We start from the raw sequence: 27,554 nt of genomic DNA on the forward strand, positions 1-27,554 counted from the left end.
GTGCTGACGTCACAATGGATGAACAGGTATTAATTAGCTGCGGGTATGAGCTGATTTTTCTCATCTTCTGCACTTTAACTGCAGATCCGATGCGTTATTTCATGAAGCTAAAAAATTGAATCATTCCATGGACCATTCAAAAAAATATTCTCTACAATTTCAAAATACTTTACTCTGCAGTGCTGCCAAGAATCACGAATATTAGCCCGAGTTTGAATGAATGGTAGAGTGGTTTTGATTTTTTCTTCACATAGATACTAAGCATTCGGCCCATTTTTGGTGTTTTAAAAAGCACATTTGCTCTAATAAAAATGCTGATAGTTTAAAAACAAGCACATGAACCCCTATTTTTTAATGTTTCTACCTCTTAGGTATACCTTCCTCTACAACTCTGCAAATTTTGGTGAAAATGACATGGATTTTGAATAAAGTGCAGCATTTATTGTACGTTTGTAGTTTGTTACTGAAATTTTACATTTTTCAGATTGGGATTTTGTTATCTTTTACGCCATTTTTAAGAACTGACAGTGCTGTTAAACTTAAAATTACAAGCAAATAGCACTATTAATAGATTCTCCATTCTAACAATACAATTATTAACTCTCTTGCGAAATTTGATGACTTTTTCATGTATTTTGAATGAGTAATGGAGGTTTAAACTCATTGTAGTAATCTTGGGCGGTCTAAAAATGCCAAATTCTTTTGAATGCGCAATTCTTAAGAACATCAATTTGGGTGAACTTTGAAGCTCTATTGCAAAAAATCAAGCACATGGACCTATGTTAATTTTTGCATATTTCGAATATTAAGGTTCTAAAGTATCTATGTGCAAAGTTTGGTGAAAATGACATGGATTTCACTTTAACTGTGGAACGTCCTTAATTGAGCCAAAAAGAAACTGATAATTTATTTATGATAGTTTTAGCTTTCTTCCTCTGTTTTCTTTCTATCTTTCTTTCCTTCTTTCTTTTCAATCTTTCTTTGTTTCTTCCCTCTCTTCTTTAATTTTTTTTTTACTGTCTTTCTTTTTTAATTATTCTTTGTCTTTCGTTCTTTCATTCTTTCTGTCCTTTTAACATTTTTCTCTATTTCTTTTGGCTTTCTTTTTTGATTTCTTTCTTTCTTTAATTCTTGAGTCCATCCATCCTATATTTATCTCTTCTTTCTTTCTTCCTTTCCTTTTTTTTACCCTTTCTTTCCTTCATTCTTTGTTTCTTTCTTCATTCCATCCATCCTTTCTTTACAATTTCTTGTTTTTTATTTCTTCCTTCTTTCATCCCTTTCTCTCTTTCTTTCATTCATTCCTTCCTTTCTGTTCTTTCTTTTTTCCCTTCATTCCATCTATCCTTTTACTTTTTTTTTTTTTTTTACTGCTAGCTTGCTTCCTTTCCTTTCTTCTTTCGTTCTTTTTTTCCCTCATTCCTTCCTTTCTTTGTCTTTCGGTCTTTCTTTTTTTTTCTTACTTTCATCTATTTTACATTTTCTTTCTTTTTTCTATTGCTTGCTTGCTTCCTTCCTTCTTTCCTTCATTCTTTTTTCCTTCTATCTATCATTTTACCTTTCTTTATTTCTTCCTTCTTTTAATACTTTCTTTCTTTTTTCCTTCTTTCCATCTCTCCTTTTACCCTTTCTTTCTTTTTTTATTGCTTCTTTCCTTCTTTCTGTCTTTTGTTCTTTCTTTCTATATTGCTTGCTTCATTTCTTTCCTTCTTTCTTTCTTTCCTTCATTCCTTTAGTTCTTCTTTTTCTTTGTTCTTTCTTTCTTATTTTTGTTCTTTCTTTCCTTCCTTCCTTTCTGTTTCACCTCTTCAGTTCTTTCTTTTTTTCCTTCCTTCACATTTATCCTTTCTTTACCCTTTTCTTCCTTTCTTTCTTTCTTTCTTTCTTTCTTTCTTTCTATCTTTTTTCCTTCTTTCCATCTTTCCTTATACCCTTTCTTTCTTATTTTATTGCTTCTTTCCTATTTTCATTACTTTCTGTCTTTTGTTTTTTCTTTCTTTCCTTTTTTTTTCTTTTGTTCTTTCTTTCTTTCTTTCTTTTTTCCTTCCTTCACATCTATCCTTTCTTTACCTTTTATTTGTTCTTCCTTCCTTTCTTTTATTATTTCTTCCTTTGTTTCTTTTTGTCTTGCTTTCTTTTTGTCTTTCATTCCTTCATTTTTTTTTTTTGGGGGGGGGGGGGGTAACAAGAAAGGACAGCAAAATAAACTCACGCCTTTTTTTAATGTTTTCTTTATTTTGGGGACCAGTAGATTTTAGGTTCGGACCAGTAAAAAATGGAAAAACTGGGTATCTACTGGTCCGACATGAATAGGTTGGACCAGTAGAAAAAAAGGGTTAGTGTGGAGCCCTGCATAATCTTATTATTCTCTTTGTTTTGGGCATGGCATACTTATAATGCATAGCTTGTGGGAATGTACTAGACAGCTGGCAGCCATCTGTTTCGAGGAGTTTTTTTACCTTGTAAATTTTTTTTATTTCTCCTCGTACACAGACGGCTCGTTATTGTGCAGCCGCCATTAGGGGAAAATTTATAAAATAACTGGACCTAAATAAAGTTTGTTATTCCGACTTGGCATTAAATGTACCAAATTGGGAAAAAAAATTAAGTTAAAGGGAACAAAAGCAGTGACTTACCTCGGCCTGTATCGGTTGTCATGTAGCTTCCACTTCTCTTTTCTATCTGAAGTTGATATAATACACAAACATATGGCCGTTGGAAGAACTTCCGGGTTGAAACCATTGGCCAATCAGATCATCGCATCTATATCGGGTTGGATGGCTTGTCGATCATACGCAAGCAACAAACGTTCAACAACGGGTAAAAACTTGCCGATGTTTACATGGCCATCTTGTTCTCTTTGTCAGTAGCTAAGCTATGAGATGCATATAGAGGGCGGCAGATGTCATGACAAAAAAAATGATCATATAATTACCAATTCACTAAAGAAATTAGTAGCAAAATAAGTCTTGGTAGTCATAGTCAGCTGTCTTTGTATGCTTTGTTTAAATGGGAACCAGCCTGTATAACTACACTCTGACACTGGTTCACATTTGAACGAGTACAGAAAAGATAGTGACAATATAAATCTCACTAGTCGACTGCCTTTACTGGTATTTACTTAAGGAGGACAAGTCCACCCCAACAAAAAGTTGATTTGAATAAAAAGAGAAAAATCCAACAAACTTAACACTGAAAATTTCATCAAAATCAGATGTAAAATAAGAAAGTTATGACATTTTAAAATTTTGCTTAATTTCACAAAACAGTTATATGCACATCTTGGTGGGTATGCAAATGAGGAGACCGATGACGTCATCCACTCACTATTTCTTTTGTATTGTATTACATGAAATAGGGAATATTCTATTTTTCTCCTCATTGTCAAATGAACAGCGATTAATTCCTCCCTGAACATGTGGAATAAGCATTGTTTTATACTATATGATTCAGTCAAGTTTGTCCTCATTGTCAAATCTATAAAAAATGAAATATTGTATAATTCAAACAATAAAAAACAAAAGAAATAGTGAGTGAGGGACATCATCAACTTTCTTATTTGAGTTGTTCATATCACTGTTTTGTGGAAAATAAGCAAAACTTGTCATAACTTTCTTATTTTACATCCGATTTTGATGAAATTTCCAGCGTTTTGCTAGTTTGATTTTTCTCTATTTATTCAAATCAACGTTTTTATGGGGTGGACTTGACCTTTAATGAAATATTAATCAAGAACAATCACCAGCCAGGTTTACTCACTTATTGAGCTCCCTCCCTTTCTGTGTAAGAAGGTGCATATTATATCATGTAACCCAACATTTTGCTCGCATGCTCCATTGTTGGCTCACCCATTATCTTTTATTAGCTACAACTTTTTATTTTAGATCCTCATGATCATTTGTGGGGTCGAATTCGCTATTATGCCCAGTCGCCATTAAATCAACTAGACAATGTCCATTGTTCTTGTCAAAATTCACTATCATGTGGTATAATTTCAACTGAATAAACACTTTAAAAAAATTAATTTGTAATTAAAAACATTAACATGAGCCGTCAATAGCAGGATTCGAACCCATGCCAGTACAACAGTGCAGTGTAGAGCATGAAACCACCCGGCTGTGAGCAGTCGATAGCAGAATCAGATGTTCTATTTTCTGTAGGCTTTATAACTTCACTCCATATAAATTCTATTGGTATCTCTGCATCACTCTTATTTCAATATCCTAGATTGGATTAGTGCCAGTCCAAAGATTGCTGTTATGTTCACTAGTATTATAACATGAAGCCATGATTATGAGAGGTACATTTGGCTGATATTAATTTTGTCTTTATATACAGATGGAACGCCCGACAAGTCGGAACGTTCGGGGGAGCCTCCACTCAGGCTGGTTCTTAAGGTTGGGCCAGAGAACATCATGACAGCTTCTCCCAGCTCCGATCACTTCAGTGCAGCAGCAGATTCACCAGCGACGCCGGATACAGAGTACAGACATTCTCATCACAAGAAGAAAAAGAAGAAGAAGAGGAATGACCATGATAGGAAGAGGGTAAAGTGGTCTTTTTCATTTGATTCCCTTCTTTCTCTGTCATCCATGAAAGTTATTATTCTGTGAATAAGATGAAAGTATAAAATGGTTCTTGGTGGTGACGTTGAGAAAAAGCAATGAAAGGACAGGATCTGTAAAGGGATGGAGGAGCAGGGACTCAATTTTAAGGGGAGTGAGTGATCAATCGCTTCTGCTCGACTTAAACCATTTCAGGTACAGTAGAGCAATTTATCGCTCGCCTCAGCGAATTGGATTTTTTTGTGATATGATATGATAAATGCAGGAAAGTTAGAAAATAGGCAACATTATACACATTAAATTGTTTGTACATTTTATTTCCATATGTAATCTCTGTTCTGACATCACTTAACCTGAATGTAGAAGAGTGTCAGTCATTGATTGAACTGTTAGAGCCCACCATGAAAACCTCATTCTCTGTCAAATAAGAAGACACACAAAAAAGCAATAGCACACATTGCAAGAATGATAATAAAAAGTTCATTGAGATAAAATATGCATCTGATTGTTTGTCTCCTTAGTTGTGGTTTGTAACTTAGTGTACGTTCCTCAAACCATTTTGTAAAAAAAATCAGACAAAAAAGTTCCCCTTGTATGTCAAAGAAGAGCTTTTTGCAGGGCTCCCCTACTGCTCCCCTTAAAACTTTAGAAAAGCTTTTTATTGCTGCTTTCCTCATAATTATAAAACCGAGTCCCTGGAGGAGGGTGGGGGGTGTCAGACTAGCAACATTATAAACTATCCTCCTGCTAGTAATGCAGCTTCAGGCTTCTCTTGAGGCAAGTGAGTTGGCATAAGTAATAAAGTAATATAGCTGACAAGACTCAAAGAAGGGGAAAATTTATAGGGGGGAGAGTCTGATATTAGGACTTTGATATGCAAGTACAATTCTACACTCCTGCACCAGGGATGTACAGCTGTGTATTTATAGATTTTGAATTCACAATGTAACCACTGACAAATGGCATGAGTCATGATTACATAATTGCGACAGTAACATTTTCCTTAGCTTGGAACATAAAGGTCTGTGACCAACAAATGTATTGTGCATGTCCAGTGCATGTTGATGAATGTCATGTGATTTTTCAGTGAATCACTGATGGTGATAAATCATAGACATGTTCTATGTTCATGTATTCAGGCTATATTCCTCCATTGTTGTTAATCAACTTCACAATTACTATGATCTTACAAGAATGAAATTGTTATTTGACATTGGCAATCAACAAAAAGTATCCTCCTAGTTCAGAATTGATGAAAGTAATGACGCAGCGTCAAGCTTCTTGATTCTCAACAGACAAATGGTTAAGCATCAATGATACAGTAATTGCAAGCTGCTGAAAGTATTTTAGATACAATTAGATTGTGTTTAAATTTTCCTGATGTTGCAAATGGATGGACATAAATATTGCTTTTCTTTTGTTTTGAAATGTGCTTTGTTAATGAATTTAGACTATATTTCTCCATCATTGTGAAATATCTTCATCCATACCATTCTCTAACAAAGTGAAGTTTTTTTTCTTTTTCTTTTATTAGACATCAGGTCACTTTGACACCAGCCAGTCGGCCACGCCCGACCCCGATACCCAGGATGATGATGAATATGAAGTGGAAGGAAGCGAGGAAGGGATGGAAGAAGGGGGGTGGTCTGAACCTCCTTCCTCTAAGAAGATCCTCCTCTCCATTCATGAGAGACGGGCCAACCCTGCAAGACATTGTAAAGAGGAACCACCAGGTATAAGAATAATAGTGGTTCCATGGCATGACATTCGCTCCGGCGACAATTGCTCCGCTCTAAATTCCACACACTTATCGAATGACCAACTTCAACCCTGGGTTTAGCACTATACCCTACCCAAAACCTAACATAAAACCATATTGCAACCCTAACCCTACTCTACATCTTAGACAAAATTAAGTCAGGAGCAATTGTCGCAGGAGCAAATGTCTTGTCAGCGTAATAGTGATAGGTACATTTATATAGTGCAGCTGCTAGTACATGCATATTTGACTGTAAAAAAACAATATTATATTATTTCTATATCAATTATGGTTGTAACTGAGTTGTCATACTGTATATCTAAAATAATTGTCAAGCAATGTACACACACCTTTTTTTCAGCTTTGACTAAGATATAATATCTAAGTTGACACTTTCTGATGACCCTTTCCATGAAAAAAACAAACTCATAGCTGCTCCAGGCAATTTCTCCCCCCAAAATGATTAAAAGAACCCTGGAAAATGAAAAAAGAGCCTTGGTAATCCCCATTCACTTTAATATGCTCTTATCCAATGTTGCAGATTTTGTGTTGATTGTGAAAAGTAGCCCCCCCCCAAAAAAAAAAAAAAAAAAAAAAAAAAAAAAACCTGACCCTTTTCCTTGGCAGGTAAGTTACGATAATGGTGATAGTATCTGGATTTTATGACCTTTACTTGGGGATTTATAGCAGTTTGAAGCAGATTTGTTGTTTGAAACATCATACAGCTTCCCATTGATTTGCAACATGTATCTGTATCATGTAACCAACATCCTCTGATCATGCAAGTTTAAATGTCAAATATTTTGAAATTGTAATTTTGGGATATTTTCATATTGAGGTGTTGTAATCATGGGCATAAATACATGACATCATGCTATTCAAGTGGGAGGGGGGGGGGAAGGCACCCCCCCCCCCCGAATAATAGGTTTGCTGCTCGAATTTACGCTAGTGATTGTCGTATTGAGCAGACCTGTCCCATTATGACATCTTCATTAATAGATTATAATTCAAAAAAACTAACAAACTGAATAAAGTTTTATTTTTCTTTCTAGCAGTTCCCGAGAAAAGGCCTATTTTGAAAGTACTAGAGAACCTCCAGAAAACCCTTCAAAGGTAACCATCTTTATTTTGAGGGCCTAGCTCATGAAAGGTGTTTCTCAGTTGTATTGCATTTTAACATGGTCTAATTTCACACCTTTCTGAAAAGTAAAAGTGACATCAGTTCAGATAACTGATCTTTTGCACATGTGCATGGATGCTAGTGTAAGGGTTGAAATTGATCAAATAATCACACTTTTAAATTTGAAAGCTCACTCAATTAGAAAAAAAAGGATGATGTCTGTTGCTTTGGTAGTGATGAAGAAAAGCTGTTAAAATAAAAATGTTTGATCATTTCCACAACTAGAATGGATGCTAAACAGTGATTAAAGGTAGAAGATAGTAGTTGCCGCAAACAATTATTTCATGAGAAAGTCTTTAAAATCAAGGTTAATTGTCAGCATGTTATCATATATCTTAATCTGGTACATTAATTTAAACTTATTTTGGTGAAATAATAAAATCTTAGCTCAAAACCGATAATTCTGATGATCACTGTTAAACACAGAAAAGCATAAGTGGAACAGTGTATTAAAGGGGAATCCAGCCTTGGCCATAACATGTTGTGTTGGGAAGGAGAAAAATAAATTAAACAGAATGGTGAAAGTTTGAAAGAAATCGGACAAGCAATAAGAAAGTTATAGCTGGTTTAAAATTGAGATCACTAATACTATGTAGATTTCAAATTGGCAACTGGGTAAGTAAATTATGACAAGGGGCAAGGACAACTTTCCCATAGGCCATGTACTTTATTATCAGGGATTTGTGGTTTTCTCCTAAGTACCCATTCCCCTGGGGCAGTAATCTAAATATAACCCAGGTATTATATTGTTCTATGTCCTCATGAAAGAAAAATATAATTTCAAATAAAACTTTTGGGAAAAATTACATTTTAGCCATAATATGTATTGGAGTACATGGAAGAGTAGTCCTTGCCTTTCATCACTATGACATCCCATATGCGGCCAATTTGAAGTCTCCATGGGTATAGTGATTACCAATATTTACAACTTTTAAAAATTCATAACTTTCTTGTTGTTTGTCCAATATTGTTCAAACTTTCACCTATCAACTTGTCTGATTTTTTCTTTCCCTTATAAAAACAAGTTTTTATTTGGGTTGGATTCCCCTTTAATATTGCTTGGAAAAATACCTGACATTTGATGGACTTTGTGCTTATTTTGCTCATTTCTCAGCAATTACGCATTTTCCTCCAGAGCCACTTGGCACATATTTTTTATTCACACATACAAACCCTGAGATCGTTACCACACCTGGTCTTTGTAATTGCTCAAGGATACCAATAATCATAGTTTAAGAGACTGTTTCAAGAAAGTTGTTGACTCTGTCTAAATTGTCAGCTCTGACATTTTCAGTGAAATCCTTGATTTTTATTTGCTGAGTGGCTTTCATCATTGATTGTCACGTAAACTATCAGAGAATCACAACTTGTTGTCAGTGCTGCTAGCTTTCCATGATATGTTATTTCATTTTTTCTCTTTGTAATTTCTCTCATTTTCTTCCAGGAAAGATGTTGATAGGTTTTTCGCATGGCCAGTGAATGACATCATCGCTCCGGGCTACTCCAGTATCATCCTACATCCAATGGACTTCAGTACGATGAAGAAAAAGATGGAAAGAGAAGATTACAACTCAATCGATGAATTCAAGGTAATGATGTGAAGAATGTCAAGAGATGTTGGGTGTACCAGAGTTTTAATAAAATGCTGTATACAAGGAAATGATCACTACCTGTTTTCAAAATATGAAGTCATGAAATATGGTTTAAAAATTAATAAAAGTGTCTTGCATTTATTCATTTACGCTCCATACTCCTTTTAGACAGTTGGTATATATTAAATTCTTCCTCTATCTGCTTTCAAAATAAGTCATAAAATTTCATTTAAACAATTTCTTGCTTTGACTTGTGCAATCGTAATCAAGGGTGGATTGATTGTCCTAAGATATCATTAGATAAACAGAAAGGGACGTTTTGGGGTAGGCCCTTTATTTTCAGTGTCAAAAGGTTGAACAGTAAAATATACCCCCAAAACATATCTTTTGGCTTATCTGTTGATAGGACAAATGATTCATCCACGATATATTGTAGGGAAACCTGGGTCCCATCTTGCAAAGAGTTACAATTGATCTAATAATAATAATAAACAGTTCTTGTATAGCGCATATCACGATTATGAATAAATGTCTCTATGCGCTTCCAAAGGACTTGGATATTATTACCCCAGCTGTAGCTTGGCAGCCGTAATTACTAAGATTACAGCGCACACGCATTTCAAGGAATAAATTCCTGCCAGGTACCCATTCACCTCACCTGGGTTGAGTGCAGCACAATGTGGATAAATTTCTTGCCGAAGGAAATTACGCCATGGCTGGGATTCGAACCCACAACCCTCTGTTTCAAAGTCCGGAGACTAATCCACTGGGCCACAACGCTCCACAAATAATCAATCTCAACTGTATGGAAATCCATCCATGCCACAATTTGCTAAGAGAATCTTCCAGATTCCTCAAGAGAATGATGAATGTATGAATATACATCATATATCTAGAAAGTAGTTTGAACAAATTTTGCATATTAGATGTTGACGTTGCTGGCCATCCATAGTTGTGGTTGATCGGATCAATTGCAATTCTTTGTAAGACGGGCCCCTGTTTTACATATATTACATGTTCTCTCTTAAAAAAAATAATGCTCGATCTTGCAATAGACTTGATAAAAGATAAACTTGAATTGAAATATCCACAAAATAAATGGGGGAAGTTGACATCCCAGATCTTGGTCGCATTGCCAAAGGGATGATCCACATAGCATAAGGATCTCAATATTCAAATGCTCTTACATTTTGTATTATTCATTCAATTTTAGTTTTTTACTCAATTTTGTCTCACCTACATAGCAGAGTGAGACTATAGGCGCCGCTTTTCCGACGGCGGCGGCGGCGTCAACACCAAATCTTAACCGAAGGTTAAGTTTTTGAAATGACAACGTAACTTAGAAAGTATATGGACCTAGTTCATTAAACTTGGCCATAAGGTTAATCAAGTATTACTAAACATCCTGCTTGAGTTTCACGTCACATGACCAAGGTCAAAGGTCAATGAACTTTGGCCATAATGGGGGTATCTGTTGAATTACCATCATAACTTTGAAAGTTTATGGATCTGATTCATGAAACTTGGACATAATAGTAATCAAGTATCACTAAACATCCTGTGCAATTTTCAGGTCACCTGATTAAGGTTGAAGGTCATTTAGGGTCAATGAACTTTGGCCAAATTGGGGGTATTTGTTGAATTACCATCATAACTTTGAGAGTATATTGGTCTAGTTCATAAAACTTGGACATAAGAGTAATCAAATATCACTAAACATCCTGTGTGCATTTCAGGTCACATGACCAAGGTCAAAGGTCAATGAACTTTGGCCATAATGGGGGTATCTGTTGAATTACCATCATAACTTTGAAAGTTTATGGATCTGATTCATGAAACTTGGACATAATAGTAATCAAGTATCACTAAACATCCTGTGCAATTTTCAGGTCACCTGATTAAGGTTGAAGGTCATTTAGGGTCAATGAACTTTGGCCAAATTGGGGGTATTTGTTGAATTACCATCATATCTCTGTAAGTGTATTGGTCTAGTTCATAAAACGTGGACATAAGAGTAACCAAGTATCACTGAACATCTTGTGCGAGTTTCAGGTCACATGACCAAGATCAAAGGTCAATGGACATTGGCTATGTTGGGGGTATACTCTGTAAGTATATTGGTCTACCGGTAGTTCATAAAACTTGGACATAAGAGTTGTCAAGTATCACTGAACATCTCATGCAAGTTTCAGGTCACATGACCAAAGTCAAAGGTCATTTAAGGTCTTTGAACATTTTAGAGGTAATTATTAGATTGCTGTCATAACTTTCATGGTTTATAGATATAGTATAAAATGTGGATATAGGGGTAATCGAGTATCACTGACAAGTTTAAGGCACATGATCAAGGTCGAATATCATTGAACGTAGTATTGTATCATTATATGAATGGTGTGTTTTGTGAATAATTATTTTATAGTAGTTTTCAAAGTCAGCACTGCTGCTATATTGAATCGCGTGATGCAGGTGAGACCGCCAGAGGCATTCCACTTGTTTGTAGATCTTATCCTCTGATTTTTCTGCCTTCACACGAGCTAAATTGTTCCAAGGGTTGTATTCAAATACATGTATAAGATGCAAAGTGACTAAAAACAGAATACCTGTACATGGTAAGAATGATGAGAACCGAATTGAAGCTGAAACCTGTTTGCATTGTTCGATCCTTATATCTTTTGTATTGATCCCAGGCTGACTTTGTTTTGATGTGTGAGAATGCAATGAAGTACAACCGACCGGAGACTGTTTACTTCAAGGCAGCCAAGAAACTTCTATCTACCGGGCAGAGAGTCATGAGCAAGGTATGAAAGGGACGGGGAGGGGTATGTCTGAAAATCTGTATACAAAAAAATGGACTGAACATTAAAGATAACTGCCAGTTAATATATCAAGTTCTAAAAATAAGTTGATACAGACTTCAATAAATGACCACCTAAGTAATTATTAATAAAATAGTATGTGCCAATGGCTCTGGAAGAAATTGTGTGATTGCTGAGAATTAGCAAATTAGCAAATTTGCATGGAACTGTAGTCAGGTGACAGGCCTTTGTCCAAGCAATGATGATACACTGTCCCAAATGCACCTATCTGATTTGGCAATCTGCAGTGTGGTCATTTTTCTGCTTAGATTTCAGAATTTCTTATAGTTAATTTTGTATAACTATACCTGATAATAGATCTGTGATGTTATGGTGACAGATAACCTTGGATTTGAAAATAGTGTCTGTAAACTGCAACAAGAGCAATTCTTTTTTTTTTCTTTTTCTTTTTTCTTTTTTGGGGGGTGGCTTACATAAAACATTAGCCTGTCATTTTGAGATTAAAACAAAAAAATCCAACCCATATGTGTGCACCCGCATTATTTCTCACACACTTCACAGGTTTGATAAGGAAGACTGCATTACACTTTTTCATAAAATGCCTTAAATTCAAATGTTTGTTTACCCTTTTTTGCTCGGATATCTATTTCTGTACTTAAGATATAAGGTTTGTGGTTTTCTGACTTTGTTGTTAGAATTGCTCATAGGTGCATACAACAAATGCACAGACCTTGGACATCACACCGAGATGTATGATGAAGTGCTAAAGAGATGTAATTTACGTTTGACCCTTTTTTCACCCGTTATTCACAGGAGCGATTAGCAACCATCAAGAGGGCATTTGGGTGTGTGGATGAAGGAGAGGGGCGATCTAAACCCAGAGCTAAGCCCAAACCCAGTCAGAAGCCGCATGCAGAGGTAGAGAACATGCCCCTTCCTGAGCTCATGGATACAAACACAATGGATACCATGGTTACGGATGATGCATCAACAACAAACCAGACCGATGTTACTGGGTGAGATCTTAGTTCCAAGGCCGGTTGCTACTGAGAATCTAAACAGAAGTTGGTGTAGATATGTACACTATTTGGGAATACGAATAATTTACATTGTAGCATGACAATGATAATGACAATGACAATGACAACATCTGATGATGATGATGAGGAGGAGAAGGAGGATTATGATGATGACAATGATGATGATGATGATACTTATAATTTAATGATGATAATGATATTGATGAAATTATGATGATGATGACTACGATGACGATGATGATTGATATATAATGATGATAATGATATTAATGAAATTATTATGATGATAATGATGATGGTGATGATGATGACAATGATAGTGATGATGACTGATAATATAATGATGTTAATGAAATTATTATGATGATGATGATGATGGCAATGATAATGATGAATATTGATACTACTGCTATCATCACTCAAATCAACATTTACCCCAGCTGCTTCCAAGAAATGCCTTGCTACATGTACCCATGTACATGTGTATGGAGACTGGCAAATAGAGATTACTTTTTCAACTCCTTTTCAGGTAATAGAAAATACATGTACATAATGGCTCATTCAGGATGTTTGTCAGGCATTTTTTTATCCATTATTGCAGGTATTCCTGAACTACTAGAATATTTGTTTACAGTTATTGAATATCATACAGACCATGGGTTAACCATTACTTTGCTAAAACTGCATTATTTGTTTCTTTTGAAACATATCTTTTTTTTATGCAATAAATCTGAATATTTTTGTTGATCATTTATTTCTGTGGTAAAACCTGTGCATTATGTTTTCATTTGCACAGGAAATCTGAGGATGAGGATGATATGGATGAAGATGATGCCAAAATTCTCATCCAGGAGGTTTTAGAGGCAGCCAAAGCTGCAAAGGATAGACTGACAGCTAGAAAACCCAACAGTAAGGTAGGTTATCAAACAAATTAGAAAAAAGCGAGGGTATTTGTAAGAGTTACACGCACAAGGTACTTTTGGAACAGTGCAAATATGTTGGTATTTGGAGTGTTACAAGGTATTGAGTGTTGGTAATTGTTTGTTTAGTAAGATGCATGTAGAAGATAGAGATGTGGATCCCTGTTATGTGATAAAACATCACCATTTCAAAACCATGACTTTTATGACCATCATCATTACTATCATCTTCATCTTCTCCATCATTATCAGCATCTTCACCATCTTTATCCTTATCACCACCATCAACGTCATCACCATCATCATCACCAACCTCTACACCATTATCATTCCAATCATCATCGCCATTATCTTCACCATCATAATCATTGCTATCATCATTATCATAATCATCACCATCATCATCACTATCATCATCATCACCATCATCACTATCATTGTCATCATCATCATTATCATCATCATCATTATCATCATTATCATCATCATCATTATCATCATCATCATCATCATCATTATCATCATCATCATCATCATCATCATCATCATCATCATCATCATTATCATCATCATCATTATCATTATCATCATTATCATCATCATCATTATCATCATCATCATCATCATCATCATTATCATCATCATCATTATCATCATCATCATCATCATCATTATCATCATTATCATCATCATCATTATCATCATCATCATTATCATCATTATCATCATCATCACTATCATCATCATCACCATCATCACTATCATCATTGTCATCATCATTATCATCATCATCATTATCATCATCATCCTCATCATCACCATCATCATCACTATCATTTACCATCATCACCATCAGTGTTATAACCATCACTATATTGTTATTTGCAGTTTGGTTTCCTTAGGAAAGACAAAGCTGGTACGACCACCCTGTCTGTTCTGAACCCTGATCGGGGTGAGAATGAAGAGAGTCGTAAGGTCAATCTTGGCTTGTTGACGGGTAGATTGTCCCACGGTTCGGCATCATTACCAGGATTCAAAGAAGATAAGAGAAACAAAGCTCTTCCTGGTAGGTTCAAATTCTCCTTGATTTTATCAGGATAGTGAACTGACCAAAAATATGTGTTGTCTCTCAGTGACTGTGTTTTATAAATAGCTAGTCTTAAAATATAACTTGTGACATGAATTTCTGTGATACAGAGAATAAAATAGCCTAATATTTGATTTTTTTGAGAGAGGCAAAACTTCAATTATGTTGTGCACAAACCATTTCATTTGTATTTCAGTGTATGATATAACAAATAGTTTGATTTTTGTAGATTTAGTAATAAAGATGTTTTTGATTTACTTATGATTGATTACAACGACTGTGATTACTAATGTTCAAGGTGGGGTCCTTTATGTTTAAAATTAGAGGACAATTTTAAATATGATTGATCAACTCCTATGTCTTGTGATATTTCAGTTATTTGTAATTTTTTAAACCTACCTCAATCTGGTTTAATGACCAATGACCAGTCCATAGAATTTTGTGCTTTAATCGAAAGAAATTCATGTGAACCCAAATGGCATGTTGGTTTTATTTTCGAGGAGATAAAGAACCAACTTTGATGCTTGATAATTAATATATTGTTTTGAATTTCATTAAATCCACTGGAAAGCAGCAGTGTGTCCATTTGCCATGTTAGCGGCGAGTATTTAACAGGTTGGCCCAAGTACATTGTAATCACAACATACTAATGCATTCAAAGTAGAAATGCGATAAATACCTTCATAGAGAGTTCATTGACGTGCTTTTCTAGTCACCTGTTCTGACCGCACATAAACGTTAGCGCTAACGATGCGCTAAAAGAGGCCCTGTTACAACCGGTAATGTGGCAGCGATGCCTAATGTTACAGCAATGCATTACTTGCACATTGACATAAATGTTTTGAATTCAAAATCCGAAAGATGTGACTGGGCTTACTGTTAGCGCTCTGTTTAACAATGTTTCTGTGTGGCTGGCACTGGTCGATACAATTTCTGCAGCCTCCTATATCAGTCATGCTTACAGTACTTTGAAATTTGCCTGTCCTAATATAAGAAAGGAAAGGCCATTTGAGAAAATTTACCCATGAGGTAACGTCTAACTTGGTCTATTGACCAATAATGATTATTGTGCAATGATCCATCCATTGATAGGAGGAGCCGTGGTTTCGCGGTTCTAACTCTTGCCTTGTAATCAGAGGGTCGTGTGTTTGAATCCCACCGCAGCCTAGCGTCCTTTTGCAAGGCGTTAATCCAAGCTGCCACTCTCCACCCAGGTGCTTAAATGAGTACCAGGTAGGATGTAAAAGTTATTGTAGCTTGTCCAGCACTGTGTGCGCCTCATTGGCGACTGGCTGGATTAGTCCCCAGGGAGTGGAGGATATGCAAGCATTGCTTGCGGGAGTGACTGATTGAATCTGATGACCCGGATAATGATAAATCTGTAAGTGCGTAGATACGTGCAATGTATGTCTTGGGCAAATAACCAGATTATTATTGAATATTGATTATTCTTGTCTAATAGTGAGCTACCTGATGTACGGCCCATTCAGTTCCTTTGCTCCGGGATATGATTCAACCTTTGCTAACCTGAGCAAAGAAGAATCTGATCTTATCTACAGCACATATGGTGATGAGGAAGGAGTCAAATATGCAAAAAGGTAATTAACACAATTAAATGAAGGGGGATTCCCTCCAGGGAGGTCAATTGTAAGACAGGATTATGAAGTGCTGAATGTGGGCTGTATATCTTTTCCTGTCATTGTGATAAAATATGAGGAGGGAGTCAAACATGCAAAGAAGTAATTAACACAGTTTAATGAAGAGGGATTTCCTCTAGGAAGGTCAAACACATGACTGAAATATGATTGGTATAAGTGAGATAACAGGTTTTCCGGTCTTTTTCGCAAAATATGACTGCAATTCTCCTTTTTTCCTTCAAGTTGTACCGAAAATATAACAAATATAAAAAAAAAACTACGTTCATAACAGGTTTTTTTTCAAAACCTAGATAAAAAAAAGCTTTTGGAAGTTGTTTTATATGATGAAAGAGTTCTTATTTGATTCACCTAGCACAAATTATTTTGATCAGGTGGTGAGCAATTACCCCCTCCCAAAAAAAAATGTAATTTTGTTATAAAATAAAAATAGAAGAAAAAAAAATGCTGAGATGAGAATGCAATGTTATGAATGAATTATTTGAAAAATAGTTTTGACCATGGATATTGTAGGGCATTTATTTTGACAACGGCTCTTCTTAAAGTTCATGTATTTACTTTAGTTATTCAGTTGCAGCTTTGATATTTAGTTTCAGCTTTGTTCATGTTCTTGATGCTTATGTTGTCACTATTTCCAATTTACTTTCAAGTTTTAATCTGCTTCTCGTGTCATTCTTTTCCTATTTTGATGTGTTCATTCACTCAATGAATTATTTTTGAAATTATCTTGTTGGATACTGTTATTTTGACTGTGACTCTCCTTTAAGTTCAGTTATCCACTTTAGTTATCCATTTGCATCTTTTAGTATATAGTTCAGATTTGTTCACATTTTTTATGCTTATGTTGTCATCCATCCATTTCCATTTTACTTTCAACCTGCTTCTCTTGTCATTCTTTTCTTTTTCGGATGTGTTCATTCATTACATTCTCACTTCTTATTTCTTTGTTCATCATTCTTATTATATAATCATCCCAACACGTCATTCATCTCCATCTACTTATCTCTTTATTGGTTATTGTTATGAATTGGACTACTACACTTTCGGTTGGCTTTTCCATTCTCTTTATTTCCATTGGTTGATATTCTTTAATTTGAATATATAGGCCTATTATATATAGGTCCTTTCACACGGTAAAAAAAATTGTAATTTGAATGATGATTCCAGTAAAAAATAGGGCTGATGACGAATTTTTAGCATGTGTGAAACCAAACTAGAATCACGAATGCTAATCACAATCACGAATTCAAATTCTACTCTGGAGGTGAATTCCAGATAAGTTTCACTCAAATTACGGTACAAATTATGTGTGAAAGGCTTGACCTCCAAAACATCTTTTGGGGGGCGGAGCTTATGTGTCCTTTTAAGCACTTCCGTAGATAATATAACCGTCATGCACTCATCGTATCAATGCAGTGCTTTAATTGACAAGCCACGAAGGAAACATACTGCATTGGCTCAGGAATTTGAATTCAAATCACAGTTTTCGAGTGAGCGTGTGAAAGGTCCGATGATTCTCAAGACGAATTGAAATCATCAATACAATGATGATTCAAGATTCACGTGTGAAAAGGCCTTAATATGTAAATTATGTTATGTGTTCCAAATTTTGATCTTGCAAAGCCAATGTAACAGATCAGTGCACTACCAGACTTTTTTTAGTTAAGTTCATTATACTTCTGTGTCTCATTAGTTTATTTCTCTTCTTCTTCTCTCTTTGCTGTGTATTTGAACTCATTTTCTACTCTTCTTTAATTTGAACATAATTGTATAGAGACTGGTTTCTTTCTACAGCCCGTTATAAAAAAGAATTAAAAATATGTTAAAACCTAGCATTCCATAGGAGTGTGGACTACTAGAATTCTTGTATAGAGTTAAACATTGGTTAACACATTCCATTTTGTTTTTATTAGTATTCAAGAGTACGTGAAGGATAGCGGTGATCATGTGACCAAGATGGTGGATAATCTCCTTGACTCGCTCACCAACGGAGAGCATAGTAAGACCAAGGAACAAATAAGGCAGGTCAGTATTCAATGTCAAAGGGTAATTCCACACTGGGTACCAGTTGATGTTTTTTTTAAACAAAAACACACAAAAAATGATAACAAATTAATGAAAGTTTGACCCCGAAACCCCATAAAATAATAATTGAGTAACAATTTTTTTTAAAGGCCAAGTCCACAGAAAAATGTTGATTTGAATAAATATAGAAAAATAGGAATCATTCGGATAGATATTTTGACAATGAATATAGAGACTGATATCCAAGAAAAGATAAAGAAAACATAAAGAAAGTGAGAGAGGAAAGGGAAATAAAGAGGAAAGAAGTTCGAAAATGGAGAGAGCGGGAAAGAGAAGAAGAATGAGAAGAATGGCATTACATGTAAACTCATTGTGTAAAAATATTGCGAATATATTACTTCAAAGTGTTTACCGGTTGATATTTTTAGTACTCAGAAATCACCCCTAACAGCAATTATGTTTTGGACAAAAGAACAAAACAATTTGATCAAGGCTTCAGTTTCCAATTTCATGATGTCGATAAATTTTTCCTGGCACTCCATTTCAGTAAACCTAATATTGAAGGTAATTTATCTTTTCAAAAAAATCTTAAAATCACATGTTCAGGAGGAATTAATCATTGTTTCACTTGACAATGAGGAGAAAATTGGATTAATTCATATTTCATATAATAAAATACAAAATGAATAGTGAGTGGATGACGTCATCAATCTCCGCATTTGCATACTGACCATAAGGTGCATATAACTGTTTTGTGAAATTAAGCGAAACTTTAAATTGTCATAACTTTCTTATTTTACATCCGATTTTGATGAAATTTTCAGTGTTATGCTTGTTGAATTTTTCTCTGTTTATTCAAATCAACTTTTTGTTGGGGTGGACTTGTCCTTTAAAAGGTACATGCCTATTACATACCTGCCAACCATTCCGATTTTGGCGGAATTATACCGATTTTTTAGCCTCCATTCCGAATTCCGAATTTTTAAACCAAAATTCCGATTTTTAGGTCAATCAATGTAGTGTTGAAATTATTGAAACGGCTGTATGATGCGACTAACGCATAAGCGGCTGTAACATACGACTAACGCATAAACAACTGGGGCGCACGGCTAAGTGCTAAGTGCACAGTTCCATTGCAATTGCATGTGAAAATTACGAGCAGCGGCCACAGCGCGCGGCGCGGCCGATATTAGCGTTGACTTCCGGAACAAAATGGCGGCTGACATCGGCTCGCGAAAGTGCCAGTTTTCAGTGAGGACACGTTTTCAAAATCCACGAACATCGGAAAAACCGTGAAAAATTCACTTTTTTAGACCCCTTGTTTCCTAACTACGATGTATAGAATTAAGGATGGTGATATTTTTGACGCGAAATATGGTGATTTAGTAAGATAATTTCACTTTTTATTCGAGGTTTTGCTCTTTTCGCCGGATGATTTTGTATTGTGGAATGAGTTAGTGAATGAGTCGTGTACTGGTGTCTAGAGTGTGTTGGTAATATCATTGATGAGTCTGCTTACCGGCGCCTGCTTACCCGGCCGATCGGCCGCGCCGTGCACATCGGGAGGCTCTGCCGCAGTTACTCAAGTTTATCCCTACGCAATGTTAAATTGATCTGTACTTTATTTTTTCGAATAATTGTCAAATTTGTGAGAAAGAAAGCGGCAATTATCAACTTTCGAGTCAAGTTGATCCATCGGAGCCGAACGCCAAATCTACTTGCTTCGCTTGCCTAAACTCCCGGCGCCCGAGTTGCAGCGCCTCAGCCTCCCAGTCTCATCGGCGCACCGCAAGTGCAGTGGTGGGTGCGGGTCGGGCGTATTCCGCCGTATTACTTCGGCTCCGTTTTTGTCATGGCTGAAAATATGCTTTCTTATGCCAACAAGCACTTATCTAATAAAGGTTATGATATAACCTTGTCCTCAGTCACTACTCCTGTGTGGTGAAATATAAACATGAATAAGATGACAATGTTTGGCTTATTTTGATGCATATGATAGACTTGATATAATTATAAATGATAAATAAATGTTCTGGATCTGGATGTATACGATGCAGGGCCCTCCTGGGCATAAACGCATCGGGTGAGAGAGGGCGGGGTGAGGATTAGAAAGCTCTGTCAATGGCCTTCTTGAATGAGCTTGTCGATGTTGAGTTGATGACAGCGTCACTCAAGTGATTCCATCACTTGTTAGATTTTTTTGCACTCAGTTTTTAATACAGTAGGCTAGGCCAACTTGAATCTGAATTAATGATACAAAATATCCCTTGGCCCAAAACTCAATTGAATTCTTGAAATAAGTTTTTTTCTGATTAAAAAGAGAATCTTTCCAGAAACTTTCCAACAATAGAGGGCCTTACAAACATATGCTCAAAATCAAATTATTCCTAAATCTATATAGATTTCAATGAAAACAAATCACACCTGAATGAAACTGGGTGTATTTTTTTGTCACAAACGTGATATCTTAAAGACCCTTGTTTTAATGTTTGATTGATAAATGATATTATATTACATATAAGTAGACTAACGTTACATGTAGGTCATCCTGTGGTATGGTTAAGAGGGTAAATTTGCTTTAAAAAGGGTAGGGAAATGCTACTTTTACATGCAGAAAATGCAGAGTCCCTACCATGGGAGGGGGAAACCATCTCGCGCGCGACCCGCTCGGCGCCCTCGTGACTTTGATACTGATTTTTTATTATCAAAGGTTGGCAGGTATGCTATTATAGCTTGTTTTAACAAAAGAAGAAAACAATGATAGAAAAACGTTGGTGAAGGTTTAATGAAAATCCATCAAAGAGTTTTTAATTTTTTTATCAGCTCCCCTATATATCATGTGATATGAAATTCAATAAATTTCATTTTTTTAATGTAGCATGATGAATGAAAAAAAAAAAAAATTCTTGTACAATGAGAAATTAAATGATGTCTGTTATATCTCCCATGCAAATAAAATGTGTTTTTTGAGAAAATGGCATTTTGGGGAATTCATACAATATCACACAACACATGGAGGAGCAACTCGCTTGCCACAAAATCAAAACTAATATTAGAAAAAAAAACATACTTTGTCTGATTCTTCAAAATTTCACAAATGTTTTCTCCAACTTCAATATCAAAACCATCTTATCATGAGAGCGAGCTTCCCCTTTAAGTTTCTTTTTGTGATATTTATGAGCAGCTGCCCCATATGATATGTAAACAAATAATATCTAATTTGCAAATTGTTAGTGAATAGTGATTGATTTGGATGAGTTTTTTTTTCTCATAGAATTATGTTTGAGTCAATGTGCCTTGTAATATATTGAGTGGATGGTGGTAAAATTTCCCCTTATCTGGATATTCATTGGTTATTCATCGATGTTAATTATTTTGGTATGTTTTTCTTGTTGCCAGAATCAGGAATTGAAAGAGTTCCAGGCAGGATTGGGCGAACCAGGGAGTCAGGTAAGCATTAAGATATATTGTTAAATTCTCAGTAGACCTATTGCTACGAAGTTACAGATTGTTCTATTAGCTTTCCAAACAATATTTTTTTATACTACTCCATCGAAGTCAATGTATTATTGACCTGGTTCCTAACATTTTGGACCAGGCCAATAATACACGGACTTCAATGAGGCTGATTATGTATTCATGAGGTCATATCTATGGCCCCCATGGACCGATTCCCACCAAATTTTGGTCGTGGGGGTTTTTCATCATGCTCTGCCAAAATACGGTATCAAAAACGCTAATTTTTATTTTTTTTATTGTGACGTCGTCAGTTTGGTTCTCTACACTATGGACCTCTAAATGTCTAAGGCCTGTACTCTTTGGTCATCATGCTACAAAGTCCAAGAAAACGTATTCAGTCATTTCTTTAGTTATACTTGTTGGTCATCAATGTTCATGTTTGTTACTCCATTATGTTTGTATCCAGTTAACAGATGGTGCTGGTGGAGGACTAACTTCAACACAAGGTGTCAAGATTGACTATGATAGTCTGAAATCATTGGCTGATGAAGGCATTGACATGTCATTCCTCCCAGCTTTAGGTAAAACATCTGGGACTCTTTCTCTTTGGGACTATTTCAAAAGCCGGGGTGGAACCAGGGACAATGAAATTAAGCTTTTCCAGCATCATATCTGACTCCAAAGCATATAGAGATGATCAGTATAGTTGGTGTTGATTTCCTTGATAGAGCATGTGTGTTTTGATTGGAGATTAGATTGTTACTAGTGATGACTTCGGCTTGAATGGCCTTTCAAATCCCTACATGCTAGCTTGAAAAGATTTCATCATCGGAGATCGAGTTTGTTTCTTGTGAAGACTTATGCTGGAATGGCAAATGACCCACTGGCTTTTTAAATCCCCACATGCTAGCCAGAAAAGATTTCATCAGATTAAGTAAAATATCTCTTGAAAATTAAATAATTTAACAAAAAAAATAAAATGATTATTTGGATACAAATATTGGATTCTTAAAAAGATATGCATGCATGTATTGTTCATTAATTTTACAACATATCACAGACATGGTTAACAATTGGAACCTTACAGCGCAGATTCTCTATAAAGTTATATCAATATTTGAAAATTTCTTTAAAAATTTGGTTGTCTTAGTTTTGAACAGATACTTCACTTCTGAAGGTGTTAAAGATAAATACCAGTTGTGGTAATGATCTTAAAATGATTTCGAACAGAACCCAATGAAATTACCACCAAAGTGTTTGTATGTATAAATAAAAAATATGTGCCAAATAGCTCTGGAAGAAAATGCATAATTGCTGAGAAATGAGCAAAATAAGCACGGAATTCCATCAAATGTCTGGTATTTTTTCCAAGCAATATTAACACACTGTCCCACATATGCTTTCCTGTATTAGTGATCATCAGAATTATCGATTTTTGAGCTAAGATTTCATGATTTTACAAAGATAAGTTTACATTAATGTACCAGATCTAGATGTATGATAATATTTTGACGATTAACCTTGATTTGGAAGACTTTCTCATGAAATAATTGTTTGCTGCAACTACTGTCTTTTTACCTTTAATCCTATTCTGTATTTCATTGTATGTAAATCAGAGAAAGAGATGGCGGTGATGGACAAGATACAGAGCGAGACCGAGAAGGAAGTTGATCAGAAGCTAGGAAAGACCGCCGAGCTGATCAGGGATCTTGAAAGAAGCCAGAATGAACGTCTCAATCGTAAACCACCTCCTCATCTCCAGTATATCCAAGGCCCGACAGATCAGGAACATGCCATCGCTGAACAACTTACTCAAAAACTCAAAGAACTTACTGCCAAGGTAATGATATGTTATAACACTGTAGTGATGCCAATCGGTACTTTCAGCAGTGTTTTAATTGTTTTTTGCCCTGAATACTGAAGTTTTATAGAAAGTACTACTCCTGTCAATTGCTGTCTTTGCACAAGCAGGAAATGCAATGGTGTGGTATTTCCAACAAATATACTTTTAATTCCTAAGGAATCCTCTGTGTATACATAGGGTTAGCAAGCTTTGATAATATTGAAATGGGCAGAGTGGTTTGGTCATTGTGTAGATCACAAAGTTTGAGGTTCAATCTACGTTTACAACTCTCCATTCAGATTATACAATTTGTCGGTGGTGGTGGGGATGATAATGATGTTATTGATGAGGATGATGTTGATGTCAATGATGATGATGATTTTGATGATGATGATGATGATTTTGATGGTGATGTTGATGATGGTAATGATGATGTTGATAGTGTTGATGATGATGATGACGATTATGATGAGGATTTTGCTGATGAGATTTTTACAATATCCATTATGATCATGATTGTTCTTCATGCTGTCATCTTTATCTCAATTACAGACACTACCCGGCCACCTTGCCCCTACGGATTCTGTTCGTAAGGCAATGGGAATCACTATGGAGCCGCTATTTGATTCCCCGCCGCCCTCCATAGCTACCTCCCAGACTGCTCCCAGCGAGACTACAGAGGGCAGCAGTGCTCTCCCCGATGATAACGCCCTGCCGGATGACATCGCTAAGGAGCTCGAGGCAGACGAGACTGGTACAACCGGGGACGAGGAGGGAAAGGGGGATGATGATGTCGATGCTGAGGTTGGAGATGAACTCTTAGAGCTGTTGAGGGATGAAGATGGGGGATCATAGATAGCATTCTCCAGAATCCGTACAAGCCTACCACAGTCCTCGGTTTTCATTTACCCTTCCTGTGATGTAAATTCCATTATTTTTAAGTGTTAGCTTGGAAATATGAGCACTTCATTCAGTGACCGGCTGGAATTTGCCCTAAGGGGTGGAGAATGATTACATTGCATGTGGGACAAGACAGATTGAATCAAGGGGAAAAAAAACCATGAGGGTATGGGGCGAATTTCCCCCTGAAATGCCCAAAAGAGCCCTGGAAATTTCCATAGGGTGCAGTGTAAATTGTACTACGTCACAAATTTGTCTGAGCTCAAAAGAAGGTTTTTTTAAAAATTAATTCTTCTCCTGGATTGAATCCATGGACCAGGTTAATAATAATTTGAATCACACCTAAATAATTTGGCAACTAACTACCCTGGTACCATGGCCCAGGAGCCGATCAAAGAACAATTACCATAGGAAAGTCTTACAGGCCTGGTCCCACTGGCCGACGGACACAAAACGTACTCATAACGGATATATCGGAGAAGCAAAATTTCGGAGTGGTTCCATCCGTTTTCATCTGCTCCAGACAATGGACAAAATGGGCAACAATGAAATCACAGTAGACGGATGCTCGATGGATATAGAGCGTATGAAACACACATGCAAAGAGTACACAACGGATACATAACGTTTTCCAACGGATGGCAAGTTTCTTTTCCGTCCTACATCCTCTCTGCATCCGTAAGTGCAGTGGGACCAAGCCTTTAGGAAACTTATCCTCATAACTTTTTCTGCCTGGTTATTGATAGCACACATTGAATATGATTTTCATTTCATTCAAAGTATCTGTTCTCTTTTTAGGCTGGTTATAGTTGGTCACCCCCCTCTCTTCATTCATACCACTGCCATATTTTGAATATGATTTATCAATAGCTGTCGCAGTTTTGTTTGACCCAGGGCCTGTTACATAAAACTTTTGCCATAAAAAGAAAATTCTGGCAAATAAACAAAAACTCTGGCAAACAGAACTTTGCCAATGACACTTAATACGTTAAAAACCTCTGGCAAAAGAATTGCCAGAGTTTTTCTTTTATGTGACGGGCCTCGTTTTTCAAGGAGAAGTTAGATCGGTGGGCTGGGACAGCATGTACGGAAGCCTATTCTCCCATGGCATTGTAGGTATGGGAATAAGAAGAGACCAAGTGTTGGATGAACGGAGAGATTCGACAAAAGTATTTCTATGAACTCTGTCAATACTGTGTTGAAGTATAGAACCATTTATAGAGTTGAAGATAAGAAGCAGTATCTTCATTTTAATGTGATCTTTGACATCTAACCAGTGATGATATTTCCTAATGGGTGTAACATGACATGGGTGTGTTTTTGTAGAGAGGGTGATGATAACGTCCTGCAGCATTTTGGAACCTTGAAGACTGTACGAGCTCTAGGGATGAGGTACATGCATACTGTAGTTAAGATGTTTCCATCTGAATAAGACATTGAAAGTTTGAGATGTAATGTTTTGTAAATGAACTTGTATTTATGTAATAAAAGCCATTCCATGTACATATCATTTTTGTAGTACCTGTTTAGTATTTGTATGTTGTGCAGGGTGGGATTTTGAAGTTTGGAGAGAATGGAACCCATGATCCTCTGTTTGAAGGCGTGTGTCAAATCACAAGTCCAAGATTGATTGAAATGACTCCGGGGCCAGATAGAATAAAGCTTAGCACTTGATCTTAATGCCGATTTTTATGCTTGTCACTTGATAACATTAATCATTATGTGTAATCAAAGTGACTAAATGATCAAGCGCTATGCTTTGTGATACCAGCCCCCATTGTAGTGTAGTTTGCCTACTAGATAAAGATGACAATAAATATATTGACGATAGGGATGAGCAGGAGGAGTATGATCATAATGGTGATGAGAGGATGAGGAGGATGATAATGAGGATTATGACGATGATGATTAGGATGATGATAATGGCAATCTTATGATGATGAAAATGATAGTGATTGTGGTTGTGGTGGTGATGAGGATGATGATTATGCAGAAGAAATGAAAATTAGGTGCTGATGTTGCTGTTCTTGCTGCTGATGATGTGATAATAGAAATGATCATCACTTTGTTTAGGAGTATTTAGTTTACTAATTCTCCCTCATCCCAGAAAGCCGATGAAAACCTTGATTGATAAGCCAGTTCGGAGTTCCATTCTGCGCATGATCAGAAGAGGGTCAATTTGAACTCTTATGGCATGGTGGTTTAATATTCAATGAGATATGCACCAACTCTTGATGTCTTCATTATTCCTATATTCCTTTTAAATGCGTTTTCATTAGATCATGGACCTACTAGGTCCATGATTAGATCCACCGGAAAGCAAATGTGTAAACTGGTATTTAACAGTTGGCCAAGTAAATTGTAATAGCAACATGCGAATGATGGAAAATCTGCATGTTAAGCCAAATATCAAACCCAACCTCCAAAACTAAATAAACCATTACATTTATATTATATTTACATTATTCTGAACAAACAACTATATTACAATCCTAACTCTTACTGTATGCCCTCTGAGATGTTAAGACAAGAGCACATGTCGCAGGTGCATTATGTTGTATCACCGTTTAGATGGGGGCTCGGGGTAGCTCATAGATAAGTTCCAAAATCGTTCAATTTTCCCTTTTTTTTTTCTTCTGTAAATGCTTTTTCATCATATAAAGCAGATCACAACGCAAAGCAATTGTTAAGAAGGGGTGCATCGATTTTTAGA

General features: G+C 36.0%; 1 protein-coding gene across 2 annotated transcripts; it reads left to right on the forward strand.

Moving 5' to 3' along the window:
- The first annotated feature begins 4,343 nt into the window (after positions 1–4,343).
- LOC129254187 (bromodomain-containing protein 7-like) lies at positions 4,344–26,351 on the forward strand. Of its 2 annotated transcripts, none has more exons than XM_054892644.2 (14): positions 4,344–4,547; positions 6,100–6,298; positions 7,377–7,437; positions 8,949–9,093; positions 11,784–11,894; positions 12,726–12,928; positions 13,749–13,866; positions 14,761–14,938; positions 16,422–16,557; positions 18,528–18,639; positions 22,039–22,089; positions 22,565–22,679; positions 23,715–23,938; positions 24,494–26,351. In XM_054892644.2, the coding sequence occupies exons 1-14, from the start codon at positions 4,416–4,418 to the stop codon at positions 24,794–24,796; spliced, it is 2,088 nt and encodes a 695-aa protein (XP_054748619.2). In that variant the 5' UTR covers positions 4,344–4,415; the 3' UTR covers positions 24,797–26,351. The 2 variants fall into 2 exon arrangements, with proteins under 2 accessions (XP_054748619.2, XP_063950958.1); XM_064094888.1 differs by having other exon boundaries at positions 7,380–7,437.
- The last annotated feature ends 1,203 nt before the right edge of the window (positions 26,352–27,554 follow it).

Source organism: Lytechinus pictus, chromosome 2 (genome assembly GCF_037042905.1).
Source record: "Lytechinus pictus isolate F3 Inbred chromosome 2, Lp3.0, whole genome shotgun sequence".
Lineage (NCBI taxonomy): Eukaryota > Metazoa > Echinodermata > Echinoidea > Temnopleuroida > Toxopneustidae > Lytechinus > Lytechinus pictus.

Excerpts from the sequence above, each read along its gene's own strand:
- LOC129254187 (XM_054892644.2), top strand. The coding sequence starts at position 4,416 with ATGACAGCTTCTCCCAGCTCCGATCACTTCAGTGCAGCAGCAGATTCA. Across the intron at positions 7,438-8,948 it reads CTCCAGAAAACCCTTCAAAG|GAAAGATGTTGATAGGTTTT; the intron begins GTAACCATCTTT and ends ATTTTCTTCCAG. Across the intron at positions 13,867-14,760 it reads CTAGAAAACCCAACAGTAAG|TTTGGTTTCCTTAGGAAAGA; the intron begins GTAGGTTATCAA and ends TGTTATTTGCAG.